This window comes from Phallusia mammillata, chromosome 4, assembly GCF_965637545.1.
Source record: "Phallusia mammillata chromosome 4, kaPhaMamm4.hap1.1, whole genome shotgun sequence".
NCBI classification, from domain to species: Eukaryota; Metazoa; Chordata; class Ascidiacea; order Phlebobranchia; family Ascidiidae; genus Phallusia; species Phallusia mammillata.
This window is the reverse complement of record NC_137255.1, coordinates 5,016,946-5,035,546: the sequence shown is the minus strand read 5'-3', so window position 1 is coordinate 5,035,546 and position 18,601 is coordinate 5,016,946. Positions and strand designations below refer to the sequence as shown.

General features: G+C 36.1%; 2 protein-coding genes across 2 annotated transcripts; one reads left to right on the top strand and one right to left on the bottom strand.

Moving 5' to 3' along the window:
- Positions 1–74: 74 nt before the first annotated feature.
- LOC145222457 (cytoplasmic dynein 2 intermediate chain 1-like) lies at positions 75–15,882 on the bottom strand. The gene is made up of 31 exons (XM_080088590.1): positions 15,705–15,882; positions 15,517–15,619; positions 15,363–15,424; positions 14,948–15,003; positions 14,358–14,511; positions 13,618–13,664; positions 13,512–13,551; positions 12,355–12,392; positions 12,253–12,277; positions 11,836–11,876; positions 11,539–11,566; positions 11,363–11,415; positions 10,931–10,958; positions 10,655–10,698; positions 10,565–10,592; positions 9,756–9,830; positions 9,581–9,691; positions 8,317–8,450; positions 7,703–7,829; positions 6,635–6,746; positions 5,909–6,130; positions 4,268–4,409; positions 3,775–3,850; positions 3,142–3,253; positions 2,899–3,011; positions 2,374–2,471; positions 2,248–2,311; positions 695–851; positions 440–608; positions 331–379; positions 75–256 (listed from the first exon to the last, which is right to left on the bottom strand). The coding sequence occupies exons 1-31, from the start codon at positions 15,711–15,713 to the stop codon at positions 140–142; spliced, it is 2,634 nt and encodes an 877-aa protein (XP_079944716.1). The 5' UTR covers positions 15,714–15,882; the 3' UTR covers positions 75–139.
- Positions 15,883–16,531: 649 nt separating this feature from the next.
- LOC145222487 (BET1 homolog) lies at positions 16,532–18,592 on the top strand. Its single transcript, XM_080088629.1, has 4 exons — positions 16,532–16,740; positions 17,066–17,139; positions 17,205–17,261; positions 17,778–18,592. The coding sequence occupies exons 1-4, from the start codon at positions 16,716–16,718 to the stop codon at positions 17,931–17,933; spliced, it is 312 nt and encodes a 103-aa protein (XP_079944755.1). The 5' UTR covers positions 16,532–16,715; the 3' UTR covers positions 17,934–18,592.
- The last annotated feature ends 9 nt before the right edge of the window (positions 18,593–18,601 follow it).

The following is an 18,601-nucleotide window of genomic DNA, read 5'->3' as shown; positions in this document are numbered from 1 at the left end:
AATAATAACAAACTTATAAATAGCGTAATCTTTATGTGCCTATTTTTGTCTCGGTCCGGACTTGACTCAAACTGTTAAAATTTTGACGAAGAACGTGGTTTTATTACCAAAATAAACATCTAATCTACGCGGCGGACGTTCAAGCAAACATTTGGATCGATGACGTCATGCTTTCGGCCTCGTCTGACGTCACAGAGTCGGTGAAGTGTGACGAAAGTCGGTGAACCTCAAAGTCACATGACTCGTAAGCAACCAGCTGCAAGAAAAGGCGTTTTTATTTATTTCCTAACAATTAACAATTTGTCAAAAGAAGACACGAATTTCTCTCACCAAGCTTGTTGATTTTTTTGAACATTGATCAATACAAAGAGATAGAGCCCTGCGCAATAAAAAAAGCATTTAACTGATATATACCGCCCAAATCTTCAATATAACTTACCTGTCATCCAGTTTACACGACACGGCAGGAGCAGAGTCAATTGCCATTAAATCCCATACGTGAATCTGATTGGTCGAATCGAGTGCCACAAATACCGAGGAGCGGCAGTTCGACCAATCACAAGCAACGATGGGTTCTTCCCCCACAGTCCAACTCATCAGGCGCGCTCCTACAGAAAACGAGAGAAAAAGAAAAAAGGTTGCGTTTTTTTCCAGTTTCGCTTTAGAGAGAAGGAAGATTTTGGAATTTTTTTACCTTGTCCAATGTGGAAAAGACACAGAGAACCATCTACGTGCCCTGATAACATTAATTCAGACGAGGATGGGTTAAAAGCAAGACAAGTGACGGCTCCTAAATGTCGAGAGTCGAATGTACGACGACGCTTGTCTCTTGTTACGCTAATAATGTTTCCCTGAAGAAAAAAATAAAATAGTTTAAAGAGAACATAGTGAAATAGTATGGAACCCAAAACGACGTTATTAAGGTTAACGTAGAAAAACACGCCAGTTAACCATTCAAATCTGAAACATACGCAAATAACAAGTCTACATATATGTGCTACAAATCAAAAGTTTTTCTGAACCTGCCGACAAAACTAAATAAATTTAACAGTGTATAGCCTTGTTGTAACACTTTGAAAACCATTTTTGTGCAATTTTTCCATTATTGAACGAGCTAAGTGCCTGCTTACTGCGATGGCATCGTTTAAATGTAACTCAAAAGCTTTAGGGTTTCATAAGGGCATAGAAAACAAAAAAGTCCATGTTAGAACTTAGTCAGGACATTTCTCCATCCATGAAACTATCAACTTTCAATACGCTTCGCTGGTTTTGAAATTTGACAAGGCATTCATCACAGCTACCAATAACAAAGGATCTTAGAACCCCGGTTCGTGCCGAGAATTGCATCACCTTAGTTATACGGAAATTTCGTAGGAATTGTTTTGCCCTAATGGGATGTTGACCCATTAAGCGGATAAAGCTACGTAAACGGAAGATAGGCTGTTATTATTATGTTGTAACAAAAACATCGAACGCAATAGGGGTTTTAGGAAACGATTATTATGATTATGAGGTAAGGTGTTTATAAATATGGGCCTTATGTTTACGGACGTTGTTTATCATTTTGTATGTGAGGAAACCTGTGTCGTTTAATATAAATTTACCCTTTTTCTAATTCGTGTTTCGCCTATCTGTTTAGACTAGGGAAAAGTTTAGGCTCAACGATTTTTTTTATCACAAGTAGTCACATTAAAACACACTCGTTGTCCAATAACATTATGAGGTTAAGTCGGTCTTTTTTGTACAAAATTCGGTTTTACGACCAAAAACAAGTTGGTTTAAAAATAAACAGAGATTAAACACACAACGGAATGAGGCTAGCGCTCTGCCATCTGAGCTAGACAGGTTTGGTGGCTTGCAAGCCAATAGTTAAAGCTACATGGGGGCCAAAGTCGCAAATGTTCTGTTTGGTCGAGCACGCGAGTCCCCTCACGTCACCAGCGGTATATTAAGCTGTACAGGCCACAGAAGTACACGTTTTCCACAATCCAACGCATTTAAAACAACAGTAATTTTTGTTATTAGATACCCTTTCGAACACTAGTCGTATCTTAGCAGGGGATAAATATGCAAATTTAATGCTCGGGTCAATTTGTGCAACTGCTCGGCCGAGCACCGAGCATCAAAAACAGCGATGCTCGGTACCGAGTACTCGGGTTCTGGCTCGACTCGGCCCACTTCTACTACATATACATATTGTACTCAATTGACAGTTGGCAGCCAACAAACCACCCTAGAGTCACTCACACTGTCTGTTCCTACGTAGAAAGTTTTAGCATCAGGGCAGCGAACGCAGGTTGAAATATCCGTGCTGTAACACAAAAAACATGTTTGCTTTGAAATAAATTTTACGTGTTCACATATGTGACTTACGTGGGCACGTCGATCACCATGCCTCTGACGAGCTTTACGCGTCCATGCGGAACCAGACCGACGTCATCGTCTACGTCAGAAACCACTTCGGCAACCAACTGTGTCAAAATATAATTCTCATAATATTCCATATCAGTCTTATATAATTGTCTTATAATCAACGTAAAGTCTTATAATCAACGTAAAGTTGGGTGATAAGGGATGCGGTTTTAACGACTACTAAACTCACGTTAACATAATTCAGTAGGTAGTGCCAAGAGCATGGGTCATAAAATCGGAAAATCCACTTATCTCAGAGCAGACCCACCATTAGCTAATTTTCGATAGGTGGCACAAAGAGCACTTTACCCATTTGAAACGATGTACCTCTAAAAAGGCTTACGGTTGAGGCTACAGCTCCATTGCTCTAAACCAGGGCCATGGTGGCTAATGAGTTGTATCAACATTAAGGTCACATGTTTCTTTAAAGATCCGCAAACATATACCTAACTAATTTGTATAAAGGGGAAAATATTAGTGAATTACCCAAACACAGATACGTGAATTTTCCTCTAACGAGTAGATCTGGTTGGTTGCTCCGTCATCTGTGAGGGAATGAACAGCTACAATAGGGCTCGAATGAGTGTCGTCTGTCCAACCTGAAATAGACATAGTGTTAACGTCACTACATTATCTTTATTAGAGTTTTTAAGCGGTAAGAAAAAGTAACCCAAGCTTAACTGCTACAACTACACGATTTAATCTTCGTGGCGGTTGTTTTCTACATACCAGTAGTGTAGGTAGGGGAACGGAATATGTTGGTTTTCTTTTTTTCTAACAGCAACTTGTGGTGCATCGTGCTCGGTTCCGCCAAGTCGTAAGCCAGCACACAACCATCGTCCTAAATACCAAGGCGCCCAAATGCAACGTATAAAGCAGTGATTCTCAAACTGTGCGGCTAAAGATTTCCCATGTTAAAGTGAAAACATTCCCTGGTGTTTTAGGACTTCATGGCAAAATTCTTGTGTGTATGACAACGTTTCAAAGCTCACATTTTTGTTATTGGTAATAAAAAGCATCCTTACCCACTACAATAAAGTTGAAAATTACCATTCTTTGAACAACTTTTGTTATGTTTAACTGCCAAGTGTGCAGCGGAAGAAAAAAAATCAGTTTTTTAATGTACCGCATGCTAAAAACGTTTGAGAACGACTTTATAATATAAAGAGTGCTGTTTTTGGACAGGCCGCTGCTGCGATAGCACATACTAAAATGTAACATCCTAATGGTTTCTACAACTTTTAAAATCATTAAAAAATGATTTATATTTGCTTTCTAGCTAAACCAAACGCACAAGTAAACTAGGGCTTCAACGCAAACGAGATTAAGATTAGAGCCAAAAACAAACAAATACAACTCAACTGTTCCGACGAAAAGCAGATTCTTGTTGGAGGCAGAGAAGCAACACGCGGTTGGGACAGCATCGCAAACCAAAACCCTTCAAAGATAAAAAGTTGTGTAATAGAAAAAAACTATGTGAATTTTGCAAGATAGTTTAACTTATACCCCCGTAAGGCAAAACATCCTAATGGGATTTTTTTGTCATTTTTTAAAAATTTTTGCCTCGAGCGTTTTAGTCACAAGATGGGTTTTGTTGCTTTGTTGTGATTAAGGTCTTGCGGTAAAATTTGATTAAAACAATCACAAGTAGAAGTTCTGCGTTCATAACAAATGTTCGAATACACAAACATAAAAGACACTACAATAAACTAAATGTCCCCAATAGCTATTATATATTTGCACCATTCCATGCTATTTTACATTATATTGCTACCCAACGACGTAGCAGACGGAGTACAGCAAAGAGCTGCAAAATAGTTCAACCTCTTAGTTACAGAAGCAAGTTAAGACCTACTTATGTGGGTTTTCAGCGTCGGTGATTTTCCACACTGTGACGAGACATTTCCGATCAATTCTAGCTGAGAATTGTTGAGATGCGGCACTAAATGCCAGTGCCATGGATCCATTGCCGAAAGCTGACAATACGATCTTACGCCCTATAAACAAACGTACTGGGTTAAAAACACGACTCAGTTCAACCATGACTTTCAGAGAAAAGTGCTAAAATGAACACTTATTCATCACTGGGATCAGCTCTGAAGCGTTCATGCAGACCAGTTATGGTTTATGCCTTGTTATAAGGAAATGCTTTGGGGACTGGCTTGAAGCGGCATAACGGCTTCAATAGGCCTGGTACTATGATCTATCTAAAAGTGGTTAGATTTTGCAAAACTTTCAGCAAACCAATGTACAGTGCAATATTTGCTTTACAAATGTATTGTATCGATATACCGTTCAGATAATTTTTGTTCACTGATTTGTAGCCAGTTGGTACAGGTGTTGATTTATGGCAGGGGTGCACAACCTGCGTCATAAATAGCTCAGACTGGTCGTCAGACTGTTTATCTGTGGATCAAGTTTTAAATTAACCGTGCTTTTTGGACTCCATTAGATGGTTTATGTATGTGGGGCAAGCCCTATTTTCACATAATAAATTTAAAAACAAAAACAAGCAGGTAATTGGCGGCCGTTGGTGAAATAAGGATCTGCGATGCGGCCGTCTTAGCAAAAAGGTTGTGCACCCCTGATTTATGGAATGCGTATGTGTCCACATAGGTTGTTAATAGCTCTGTTTAACCACCATTTCCGCTGTTCATTCGTTAATCGCTCGAACCAGCAACTTACAACGGCATATCGAAAGTTGGAATTCCCAAACATGCACCAGAATCGAAACAACAAGAAGCAATTAAAGGGGAATTTGCAGCCACAACTTAAAACATAATAACACTACATGGAAAGTTAATGCTTTGGTTGTGATGAATGTTCTGCGGTTATTTGAACTAACAACATGGCTGCTACTCCATCCTGTGGTTCAGGTATATACTAATTTCCTATACTGTTATTACTTCAGCATACGGAGGTGCCTTAGATCTTAATGTAAATTGTAATGGAAAGTGATAAGATGTAAAAATTGTACTATACTCCCGATAAAATGAACATACTCTAATTGGTTTTATGTTCTGAATTGAATTCCACTATATCAGAGGTACATATTGTTTTCGTATGTTTTTTTTTACTCCATTTGTTGTCTAAAGCAAAATTTGTCTATGCTAGACGTTCTTAATTGGGGATATACTTACTCCTATATTGATACAACTGTTGTGTTTGAAATATAATGGAGTTTTTAGGTATATGGAGATTGTGTGTTAAAGAAACCTGGACCTTGGCGTAAATTGTATTATCGAAAACCGCAAAGGGTTAAAGAAAAGAAAGGATAAGACCTTTTGTCTATAGGCCAGGGGTACTCTGTTATACGTATATTCCATTTATTCCAGGAAATAACAAAGTCTTCGACAGAAATAGGTTTGCATTTCATTAATTGCGCATTTTGTTAAAATAGATTCCGTAAATTTCATGGTTGGAAAAGTATATTCACAGTAACAGATTGCGTACATTGCTTTTAGGGTAGCCCTTGTCTAAGTTACAACCCACTCACCTTGTAGGTAGGAGATGTTGGTATTAAAACGTGTACAGGAATCACAGAAAGATAACGAGCTTTTGCGATCGCCACCCGAACCTCCCCATACAGTGGCTTCCATAAATGCTGATTCGACAAGCTCATTTGCATACTGTAGAAAGTTCGAGAACGATCTGGTGTCTTCTTGCATCGAAAGGGGTGTGGCGAAGGCGTGGTCACCCGCAGTATCTGACCTTGTACCTACAACAAAACTGGGTTAAAATTTTCTCAATACTGCAGTGGTAGATTATCTGTGCTTTGTTTGAAAAGGTATTCTAACATCAGACAAATAAATGCCGGCTATTGGCCAAAGTAGGCCTGTTTTTAGCTGTCTGCAAAAGCTTTAAAAACGCTTATCTATTGGACCAACTCGGTTTAGATGACAATCGTCCATATTGGCTGAAACATAAGGTTTTTGGTTTAATCCATTTAACGTTGTTTCTCTAACACAAATAGAGCACAATTCGCTAGTTCATTTGATTTTTGCTCATTCACTCAGATTTCCAGCCGTATTACATGCTCTTCTTTCACTAACGACCGCCAGTGTGATCAATGCAAGGCGCTAAGTACATACATTGTAAAATAAATTGCATGTACTTAACGTTAATGTACAGACGCATAAATTATCTTACATCCCATATATGACCATAAAGCCACAGGTTGTTCCCTGCTCTAAAATCTATTCTTAAAATTGTAAACCTTTACCACCACTAGCAAGAGCGCCATCTTGCGGATGTTGTGTCCATGTTTCTGTTGTTTCAGCTTCCTCTGTCTGTACTTCAACGTCCAACGAATCGTCGTTGCATTGAGTGGTGACCTGGTCAATAAGAAAACATGTCAGCTAGAACTTTACAAACTTATACATATATTGTAAACTATATTACGAGCCGTGTTGATTTTGGTTTGAATACAACATATATGTTATCGAGTTTGCCTCTGCATACCACATTTTTTGGACAAACAACACCGCAAAAAACTTAAGGCCTCCTCTTTAACGCTTGCGGACAAAAATGTGTCAACTTTTTTACAGAGTTCGAATCCAGCCGCTCGGACCACAATGCTTTATTGATTGAGATGTATCTAACTTGGAGACATGAACAGCATCTTGGTATGTTAGACACCGAATGACTATGTTTTACATGACCTTAAATCTACGTACATGCAGTGAAGGCGATATAGTACAAATACAAATTTTACTTACCATATAAAGTAAGTGTAATAGCGCAAATTTATATTAGAAGCCTGTATGAATATACAGCTGCAGGTGATTCCCTGCTATAAAATCTATTTTTAACATTGAGGACACCATATTCGGTGTATCTCGCAAGGTCTCGGTTGCTAAATTTTTTGCTTACCGCCGCTAACAAGAGCGCCATCTTGCGGATGAAAAACAATATAGCTAAGAGACGTATATAATACAACCATTACAACGTTTCGTCTCTGCACACCGTAACAATTTAGAAAAACGAGTACGCACAAACGTTTGGGCCTCCTTATTAACGCTTATATGGCCATGCATACGTGTTCAGTTTAACTTTTTTCAGGGGGTTCGAATCTAGCCGCTCAAAACCCAATGTTGTTTTTTTGGTTGAAATAAATCGAACTATGTTTACATGCATTTTCGCCTTCACAGAATGTTTAGTAAAGTAGATACCAAATGACTTAATGCTTTACATGACCCTAAATCTACGAACAAAAGGTTGTTTATAGCCTTTCTCCACCACGCAACAAGTTGGGTGACTCTAATTTATAAGCTTGCAGTACGAGTATTACCTGGCGGGTGTTTTGACTTCCGAAGTTTTTGATGTAAAAATTGTATTCGGTCACTGGAGAAAGTTCAAAGCAGTCGATTGAAACAAAATCAAGTTGAATGAGTGTTGCGAGATCCCGATGTCGCTTGCTGAAACGATAGAAGTCATGGCATAAAATATGTATAAAAACACATTAGGATTTTACCTCATTACCATTTTACATTCCTTATGGTACAATTTGAAATGAGTAATCAGTAATCACCTTGGTATTTATATTGAATGCGACACTATAAGGCAGTGGTTCTCAAACTGCGGTACACTATAGTGGTACTTTTCAGGTGGTACGCCAGTAGCTTTCTGCTATACCTAATTTAAGCCCGATCTAAAATTGCAACCCAAATGATCCAACCGATCAGCCCTGGTTTAGGCGAAACTCGTGTTTTGTACATTCTTTGAAATTGCTGAATATGCTAGTCAGGTTGAGTAAATTGGTCTATTTCTCGGTCTATCCATTTAAAAAGGGTTTAGGACTTTAAATGGCACACAGCGATAGAAAAAGTTGTCAGGTGGTAGCGATCCATATAAGTTTGAGAACCACAAGCAACAGATACATTTTAACTAGTAGCCTTAACTTACAGGATTTTTCTGTGAAGGCGTCCACCCTGTTTTCTTCTACTTCCGGATGAGAAGTTGACGTTGGTTGTAACGAGACTCGATAAACTGGATCGGGATGAATGATCTCTCTCCTCGTCATCATCAGAAGGAAGAGTCTGGAAAAATACAAAACTATTGAACTAGGGTTAGACCGATTTATCGGCACCGATATGGTTACGTTCAGTGGTGGGATTCAATTTTTTTGTCAGCCGGTTCTATCACAAAAGTCATTTTTCATTTTGTTACAAAAAGTCCATTGACAGTAACTAGTAATGCTAACCGGTTCGCTGATCTCATAAAATTTCGTGACACGGTTCTATAGAACCGGTGCGAACCGGCTGAATCTCACCACTGGTTACGTTCGTTTACACGCATAGCGATACATAACCTTTGAACTACTATTATTTGTTACTTTGTTGTACAATCACCCAACGTTTGCATTTTAAACATAGTTGAAGTTTTTTATCGGTATATCTAGTTTTTAACAAATATGACACAGTTTTGTCTTCTGATGAACGCTACAAAAAGTAAGATATATCAACAAAGGCCGACAAAGCTAAATTAAAGGTTGTTGCATAAAATTACTGCAATAAAAACGGGTGGTACTGAATGCTGCATTTTACGGCATAGCATGCCTCATAGTGTGTGGAATGTAAATGTATAAGCCCAAAAAGATTAAATACGGCATGATTAAAGTGTTCATTTATTTACAAACTCTAACCGTAACCCAAATAGCTCAGTCAATACCTTTAGAAGTCCGCAAAATTATAATTTTCGCATGAAGTATATTTTTCTCCATTAAAACTACTTACCAAGTGATAACATGCAGGGTTGTCCAATAAAAAACTTATTAAAATGTTCAACATAAAAACAATTACATATGTTCTTGCAGCTTGTACATTTTGTTCAATCATATTGATTGAGGTTTTCTACTTTAAAAATTTATTATCAGAGATATTGAAAAACTGTTATACATAAGCTGATGCTGACAGGCATAACATCAACAACTTTATAGAGCTCTTCTGGCAATTGTATTTAGCCCCAACGTTTCGACGTTCTATACAAGTTGCCTTCATCAGGGTAAATAACACTGAATATGCGTAGTACAGCGCACGATTACCAAAGGAAACAAAATTAAACGCAAGCACGTCACAACGACATTATTTACCCTGATGAAGACGACCTGTATAGGACCAGAAGTGCTTTTTAAGTTAAACAAAACTGTTATTAAGGTAATGTTGCTTACCACTGGTTTATGATCACTTCTGGAAGACGCGGTTCTCGCTGAAGCAACTCTTTCGTTTTCTTCGTTAATTGCTCGAATTATGGCGTTCATTTCACTGTTGTTTTCTTCATTCTGAAAACAACACAGTTTTCCATTCAATTGCCAAAGAACTAGACACAAACTAAAAAAATATTACTTCTGATTCAAGTTTTTCCTCTCCGTCTTCAAAATCATCTTCATAATCTTCAAATTCTTCATCCTCATAATTGTACTACAGATAGACACGTATTATTACGGCATATTGCCTATGTGGCAAACAATTTTCGACTTTTTTACAACATAGCAGTTACGTGCCGAAGTTTTTTTGCGCTCATAAATTCATTATTTGATTTCTGAATACTGAATTAAACACTACTTTTTGTTCTACAGTTGTTTCTTACCATGCGGCCATTGATTAAAGGTTGTGCGGCCCGCAAAGACACTTTCAAATGTACTGGCAAACGAGTCCAATTATTATATATTTTTGAGCAGATTAGTGCGCCTGGTGCTATTTTTCTGCGACCTGACAATATGCTGCGAGAATCAAATGCGAATTTTACTTGTAGTAAGGCGTTTTTGGTATGCAACGAAGTAAAATCACCTTGTGTCATATAAAGGTTCGACCCGCGATCTAATTGTTACAATTGTATTTGGCCCCACAGTGACAAAGGTTGCCCACCCCTGATCTAGAGGAAAACTTATAGCATGGCATAGAATGCAACATATACCTTTAAGAAATGCCCGTGCAATCACGAGCATGTTGTCATCAACCCGAAAATCGCGAGCATTTTACAATTAACAACATGTGCCTTAGGAAAGACGTTCGCATTCACGGACATGTTGCCATTACTTAGCTGTACCTTTAGCAAGCGCACTCGCATTCTTTATTATACATTCCTTATTTTGTTTAGTTGTAATCATTAACTATGAATAGAAGAATTGTCACTAAATAAATAAAAAACTTACCCCATCTTCATTTTCTTGCGTTGGTGCACTGAAATATATAAAAGGCTTTGTAATCTTGTAAAAAGTGGGGTAAAAAAATCATTAGTTTACCTGTAAGTTTCTTCATCTGTGGGTTTACTTTTGGAACGACTGCTCTATAAAATAATGCAACAATTTACAAGTTTTGAAAATAGTGTAAAAGCATAGAGCCAATAAATGATAAGCTGCCGACAGTGCACACTGTTTCGATCCATTATGCCTACACTAGCCAATACGGCCAATATCTCGTCACCAGCTGCGCTGATGAGACATTATAGGCCAAAACAATGTGCACTGTCTTCTGTTTGTAAATAGCAATGTTGCAAATTTGAAAGGATAATCACTTACTTTTGTCGTGGCTTCTTTTTCCCGGTTTCTGCAAACAAAGAGTTGTAACCAGTTATTTTTGTCATTTGGTAACACAGTGGTTCTCAACAGGTGAGAAAATACATGCAGAGAAAAAATGCATAAGTCAATAGTACCTAAATTGTTGTATAAAGCTTTACTCGAATATCAAATAAGTATATCATGCCTTTAGTTTCACTTGGCTATGTTTTAAATATGATTGTTTGGTCACAAGCCGAATATATTTCATTGATTGAAGAACATCATTGCTAATGTACGACACAAAACATCATCATAAAAATCACCAAAATCGGGTTGAAACTAAAAAAAAGTTTAAACTCGGTAATTGACTTTAGTGGGAAATTACACTAAAAAGGTTAAGAACCAGTGGCATAACAAGTAAACACAAAACAAAGTTGTTGGTTTTTAACATACCTGTCCCCATTACTTGCTTCATGTTCCTTTTTGTGTTTTCGTTTTTCTCTTCTCTAAAACCATAGAAAAATGCCATTGTTTTTATTTTTTTGTGACCATGAAAAACAGTGTTGAGAAGTAAATGATTTTTGAGCTAAAAATCGATAAACTGCTACTTTTAAACACCAAGATTTTACCCTTTCTTCTTCCTCTTGCTGTTCGTGTCTGAAAAAGAAGAAACAGATCTATTTTCACTTTTCATGTCAAAAATATCATGCCTTGCATTACAAATTGCATTACTTTCAACAAACTGGAGTGCTATAGTGTGGCTACATTAGCCAAAATATGGTCAATTGTATATCACAAGCTGCATCTATGAGCCATTATATGCCAAAAGAGTTTGCACTATCTGCAGCTTACTTATAATGTGCATTATTTTAATATTTTCACAAACAAATTACTCATCATAATTAACTATAAGTTCATAGGCTTACCTTCGCCTTCTTTCTTCTTTTTTCTCTCTTTTGCGTCTTTCCTGAGACAAATTATGCATATTTTTAGATAAGCTATTTTTTAAACACTATATACGGATCTGTTCATAAGTTTAACGGTGAAAATAACGGCCCGAATAGACACAAAAAGCGGCATGCTTTATTATTCAAACGTTTCGGCAAATACTCATGCCATCATCAGTGATATGAAGGCCATCAGTTACACCCGTTTATATACACTGGAGTCATGAGCATTTGCCAAAACATGTGAGCAATAAAGCATGGCGCTTTTTACGTCTATTTGAGCTATTATTTTCGCCATTAATCTATTTTTTTATGGAAGGTATTTTATATAAGATATTATTATAAAAGCTTTAGATTTTTTTACTTGTCAAATGGAAAGCAGCAAACAAGACTTACCTTTTCTGCATCATAGTCATCAGATCTACATGAAAGAAAAACGCAGTTACTGTATTTTATTTGCACCAATTATTTTTTTCTTGCAGAGAAACTTGCACCCACCTGTGTTTTCTTTCTGACTTTTCACGGTGGCCTCTTTCCTAAAAAATAAACAAGTTTGAGTTCAAAATTGTTTTGCTGATGCAGCAAGGCAAATCTTAGTCTTGGACCATGCTTGAGATCAGTGATGCTCAAACCAAAGTTGTAAGTCGGGCCAGGGTTGGGCTTAGATTTCTTAAAAAAATTGGGCCTAATTTGGCCCTGACTTTATACTCTGTGTCAGTATTTTATAGAATAAGCTTAACTAGCTAAGTATCTAGTTCAGTGGTTCCCAACCGGGGTTCCGCGGAACCCTGGGGTTCCGTACAGCCCTTTCAGGGGTTCCGCGAACTTTAAGGGTCGCACAGGGGTTCGCAGAGCTTATGTGTAGCAATTCAAACATAAATGATTCATAATATCATTGTTGCGAACAGCAATGCAATCTAGTTAACCTTGGTTAACTAGATTTGCTTCGCGGAACCCTGAAAGGGCTGTACAATCTAGTTAACCTTGGTTACACCATTGATCAATTGTGATGTAATAATCAAAGTCTTGATAATCTCTCTTTGAATTCTGAGATAAATGTACAAACGATCAATCTAAATAACATGAAATGCGTTTCAGTAAATCGTTTAATTTAATTGAAGTCAACATTTGTTATGTGCTTGGGGTGTGTTACGTAAAAATGTATGTTGCTTTGATTCAGCCTACTTGAGTTACATTCATTCAAAATGATTCTATGGGGGTTCCGCAAAGTTTGACAAAACACCTTGGGGGTTCCGTGTCACTAAAAAGGTTGAAGAGCACTGATCTAGTTGCTGGACCTGACCTAATGTCAATCAGCCCTAATAATGCCTTGTTCAAGACCAGTTGTATATTATTATCTATGGTGTTTGTTGTCTTGGTTTTTCCTTGTGCTTCAATGTATAGGCCGGTCAATCAAACTTTAGGGTCTAAACAGGCTTCTAAAAAACAATTCGGATTGGGGCCAGGTTTTGGGTACGGGACGGAATCGGGCTCTAATTTCAGGCCCATTAACAACTCTGCCTTAAACTATGTGCAGGAAAGTGTGGCCTGTTTTTATCTATTTTCTATCAAGGCAGCTCCCGAAATTTATTTCAAAAGCTTTTGAGCTTTACTGGTGTAGATAAAAAACACAGAAACAACCGCAAAATGTTTACCTTCAAAAGTACATCAGGGTCTTCTTCAGGCTTTCTACGCCTAATACACACAAAACGTTTGGTTTAATTTAAATAATACGACCTGTGTTAAAGTTAAGAAACTTACTCCTTATGCTTGTCTTCCCTGTGTCTTCTTTCACTATCTCGATGTTTCTAGAAACAGAATATCTTTTTTTAATGCTTACACATGTATTTTAATCTATAGCCAACTCTTCCATATCCAGTTGCATTAAAATCAAGGGTGGCTTAAACACCTTTTCCACTATCAAACACCAAATGTACTGCATTGTATGCATACATGCTGTTCATATGTTTGTTTGTGGGTGTTCCTTTACACTGCATGGTATTAGATGAATTATGTCAAGAATGTAAGGCCCAAAAATTTTTGCACAAATTTCTATTTCTGTTTGGTACTAATTCTGGTCATCGACCTTTTCTCGACCCTCGATCTAAGTCATTGTGCTACTGTAGTTCAAAAAGAGCTCAGAGGCACTGTGATTATTAAAGTGTTCCATGCATACGAGCACCTTTTTTAATAGTAATTACCAAATGTATTGCATTGCATGGAAACATGCTTTCAGTATGATTGTTTCTGGGTCATAGTTAACAGTGTGGAGCTGCATGATTATATCATGAATAAAGTCCCCTAAATGTATCTAAGACCAGATTAATCTCAGTTACGAACCATAACGCAAAACCCAAATAGCTGCAACTTTTACCACTTTCAGAGCAATAATTTTTTATTTAAAGTGTTGTTTCTGTTTATTATAGCTGCATTACCATGGTATTATACATGAACATGTAGTGTTTGGTACCACAAGTTGTTAAGTGAATCTGGTTACCGACCTTTTCTCGATCCCTGCTTGGAGGTTCCTCATCTTGTGGTGCCCTTTGTTCATATCTTTTCTCTTTCTCTCGTTTTCTTCTTGCTCGTCTTTCTGCTTCCTCCTCTTCCGGTGTAATTTCTTTTCTTCTTCTTTCACTTCTCTCTTTATGTTGCCTTACCAAAAATGCAATGACAATTAGTGATGCGACAACACCAGAATTTGAAGCGAGTACCGATACCGAGTATGAGTACTTAAATATAGTATGGTACTTAATTGTATATCACTAGTTAGAGAATCTGCCATGCTGCACATATCCACACACACACATGCAGAAGCATGTAAACTTTTTCCTGAGTTGTGCTGTCCATAGAAAAAAAATGGCAAAAAGTTGACGTATTCTTATAGTGTAAACAGGCAATCAAACGTTGGTATTGAAAACAAAGGCAAAATATTTCAATACCGAGTATGAGTATCGATACCACTGAAATCATTTGGGTACTCGCCCCATCACTAATGACAATTGAAACAAAACTTCGAAGGTTGACAAATAAACATGCCATGGTTGTTTAGGAATAGTACAGTATTTTAAACAGAAAATAAATAAATTACGATGGATGATCTCTTTGCTTTTTTCTGTCCATTGATTCCTCATGCTCTGCCAGCATCTGCAAAAAGTTATAAATTAAGATGAACAATAAAAGTAAACCTAAGGAACACTATACATAGATTTAAAACGAAGTCCAATCAACCTGTACTAATGATAACTACAGTGATTGTTGAAATGTCTGTATTAAAATGTTTTATTTTACCAAAGCTTTCAGGCAGTTTTGTTTTTGAGTAAAACTGAGAAAATCTCTGCAAATAGTGGATACTTTTTATTACAGATAATTTGACAATAGTTTCACTGTTTGCAAAGATGATAGTTAAAATGACTTTTCTGCATGCTGGTGATTTTTTTTGGCAAACAATCTCTGTTCTTGATCAAACCAGTTTTTAGTCTGCATCTGGTGTTTACACAAATTACCTTTTCCAAATCATGATGTTTTGATCGTCTTTCTTTAGGCTTTTCGCTTCTGCTCCCTTTTTCTAAAAATGCATGTTAACAGTAAACTTTTTGGTGATCAACAAGTAGAATTAGACAAATCAAAAGTTGATGGTACTAAAGCAAAAGCTAGTACCATGGGAACTTCGAGAACTCTTTTCTCTTCTTGGTTTTTCACTTTTATGCAGAGCTGCAGAAAGCTCTTCCTTTGTCCACGTATCTTCTTTTCGTTTTCTTCTCTAAAATTCAAACACAAAACAAATTACTTCAATAAGCGAGTATTTGTATGAAAAGATCCATACTAATTAACAAACACAAACATACCTCACTCATTGCTCTGTAACTGAAACAAATTGACAGCAAAAGTTTTTTTTTTGTAGAACCAGCAATCAAAATTCGCTATAAATCTGTTGGTTTATTCCATTGTTCAAATTGGTAACCGATTGTAAACAAAAGTTATGGTTTTCTATATTCCTAAATCCTGACAGAAAAACATTAATTTGGAAGCAAAACAAAAGTGAACTGGTATTATTGGCAGATTTACAGGTAAAATGAACAAAGTTTTAATCTCTCGCGTTAAAAGTCACAACAGTCTTTTAAACGTATTTGGATGAAACAGCAACAGTGAACGTTGTAAGTTCCACAAAAAACAATCTTTGAGTAAAAGTTAATGCATTTTGTAACATTCCTAAAGCAAAAGAAACGATAAAAACTAACTGTACTGGCAATGTAAATTATTGCTCGGCGTTTTGCGTATTTCAAGCTGTTGCAGAATTATTTTGTTTCTGGTTTCTGATAAAATAAAACATATTTTTAAAATACCGGTAAAAGTTTTTTTTGAAAAAAGAATTTAACTTCGGTTTTAAATTGATTAAATTAACCAAACTAAATCTGTTTAACATAGTGTACGAAAATAAATCAAAAAAAATAATTAGTTTTAAGCCAAAATATATTTTGTTATTTATAAATTTTTATTGCGTTTATATTGTAACTCATTACTAAAACTTTACCTAAAAATGTTTTTAACGTCAATGTATCAACATACATGGAAAAAATCATACCTATATTTTTCGACCTCAAAAAAATTGTCAAGTCGAAGCATGATTTCTATTAATAGGGGAACTACCAAGAAAATAACCAATCTAAATGACACGTCAAATTGTTGTCACTTTTTTGAGGAAGTGTTAAGACGTCAATTCTAAGCCTGTTCTGTTTAGTTTGTTTCTGTCTTGGGAGGATTAACGTTGGAATTAAAACTACAAGTAAAAACTGTGTCAAGATTGGTTAAATTACAACAGCTTTAACTAATCTATTGTCGTTTGAAAACCACTGCAAATGAGGAGACCAACACACGTCCAAGGTAAAACGTTAAACTTCTGTATACATTTTTTGATGTCATAAAAAACTAAGGTAAAACAAAACTAAACATGAGGTGGAAAATTCACTTGAAGCTTGATTACAATTGTGTTGGCAAACACAAAAAAATACATAAAGTGCTATTTAAATAAAATTTTATGCAAGAAAGTTTTTTATTGCATAAAATGCTTTTGAATTTGTAACGACTTTCTAATAACAATCGGTTATGGCAGTTTAATGCTGAATATAACTTTTCTCATAGCGATAAAAGCGTTATGCTTTATTATTCCAATATTTCAAAAAGTAATTATTAGTTTATCTATTTACAGATCAGTCTGTGTATGCTGAAGAAAATGACAGACTAGAAGAAGATTTAAGAGGGAAAGTTCAAGTATTAAAATCGGTTGGTAATATGTGTATTTTGTTGTTCATCTATTCCACAACTTTTCACACTTCTATTTGTTTCAGCTTTCTATAAATATTGGAGATGAAGTGCGTGGTCAAAACAAGCTTATCGGAGACATGGTAAGTCATTAATGTTTACAATAAAAAATATTTAGCAATATTTGGCTGAAGTTATTGAGTTTAATTCTGAATCAAGTAAATATGAACAGGTGTAACTGATGTAGCGCTTCATATCACTGATGATGACATAAGCATTTGCCGAAATGTTTGAATGAAAAAACTTGTTGGGCCATTATTTTTGTCATCAAATCCTAAATTAGTTTTCACAATTACCAGTTTGCAACTGATATTAAGATGAGTTTAAATAGTTTCTTAAATTTTGGGATTAGCCATTAAATGTGTAGCTGGAACACAAAATGATACATTTTAATGCACAGTAATCTTAAATTCTCATTGAAAAAAATCTTTCAGATTATTGCAATATCTAGTTATTTTATAAAAAAGCTTAGCTAATCGGTTTAATTTGCTAATGTGCCTTTAGTCAAGTATTAATTATAACATGTGCGAAATTTTGTCTTTTTAAATGGTGTCTCAAATCATTTTAAAAAAGTTGTATAAATTATATTTGTATTTTAGGATGACGACATGAATAAAGTACAAGGCTTCCTGGGTAGCACAATGAGAAAACTGAAAAATATTTCCAAAGGTGGTTATGGAAAAATGTATTTCTATTTGTTTTGTTTTGCCATGGCTGTATTTTTCGTTATGTACATTTTAATACGTTTGTCATGACCACACTTGTTACCAAAATGTTGTGGAACTTTTAGGGCAGAGATGTGACCATTTGTTTTTTGAACTGCCATGGTTGGTATACTGTGCAATAATGCTATTGTATTTAGCCAGTTAGTTGAAAGTGACTAGTTTCATACTTGTGTGTTCATAGGTAACTAGAAGAAACTACAGTATATCAAAGCTACCTGTCAAATTTCAGTTCGTTATGTGTTAAATGTACAAATTGGCTAAACGATCTTTTCACCCAATTGGTTGTATATTTCTTTCCAAAAAGAGGCTGCGAATTTTTTACATGACTAGTCTTCCTAGAACTTAAACCTGGGGTAAACTACAGGTTGGAAACCACTGGTCTAGGCCAGAGGTTGGACATGTGTTTGATCTTTGATGTGGAAATAAATAGTATGTGATAAAATTGAAAATGCTACCAGATACTGGGATGTTTTTGTTGTAGTATTTTGTACAATGACCATAGGTTGTTTGTTGCTTGTCAGTTTGACAAATTTTCAAGGTCCGTCATGAAAAATGTATTTTACTGCTGTTTTTTTCATGTGAAGCTACCAAAGTGATGGTTGCATCAGTATAGAGGTGTTTTGTTGTTTAACAGAGTTATTAACTGCTAGTTCAATGCTTTGGCCTTTGAATAAAGTATAGTGACTGAGTATTATATC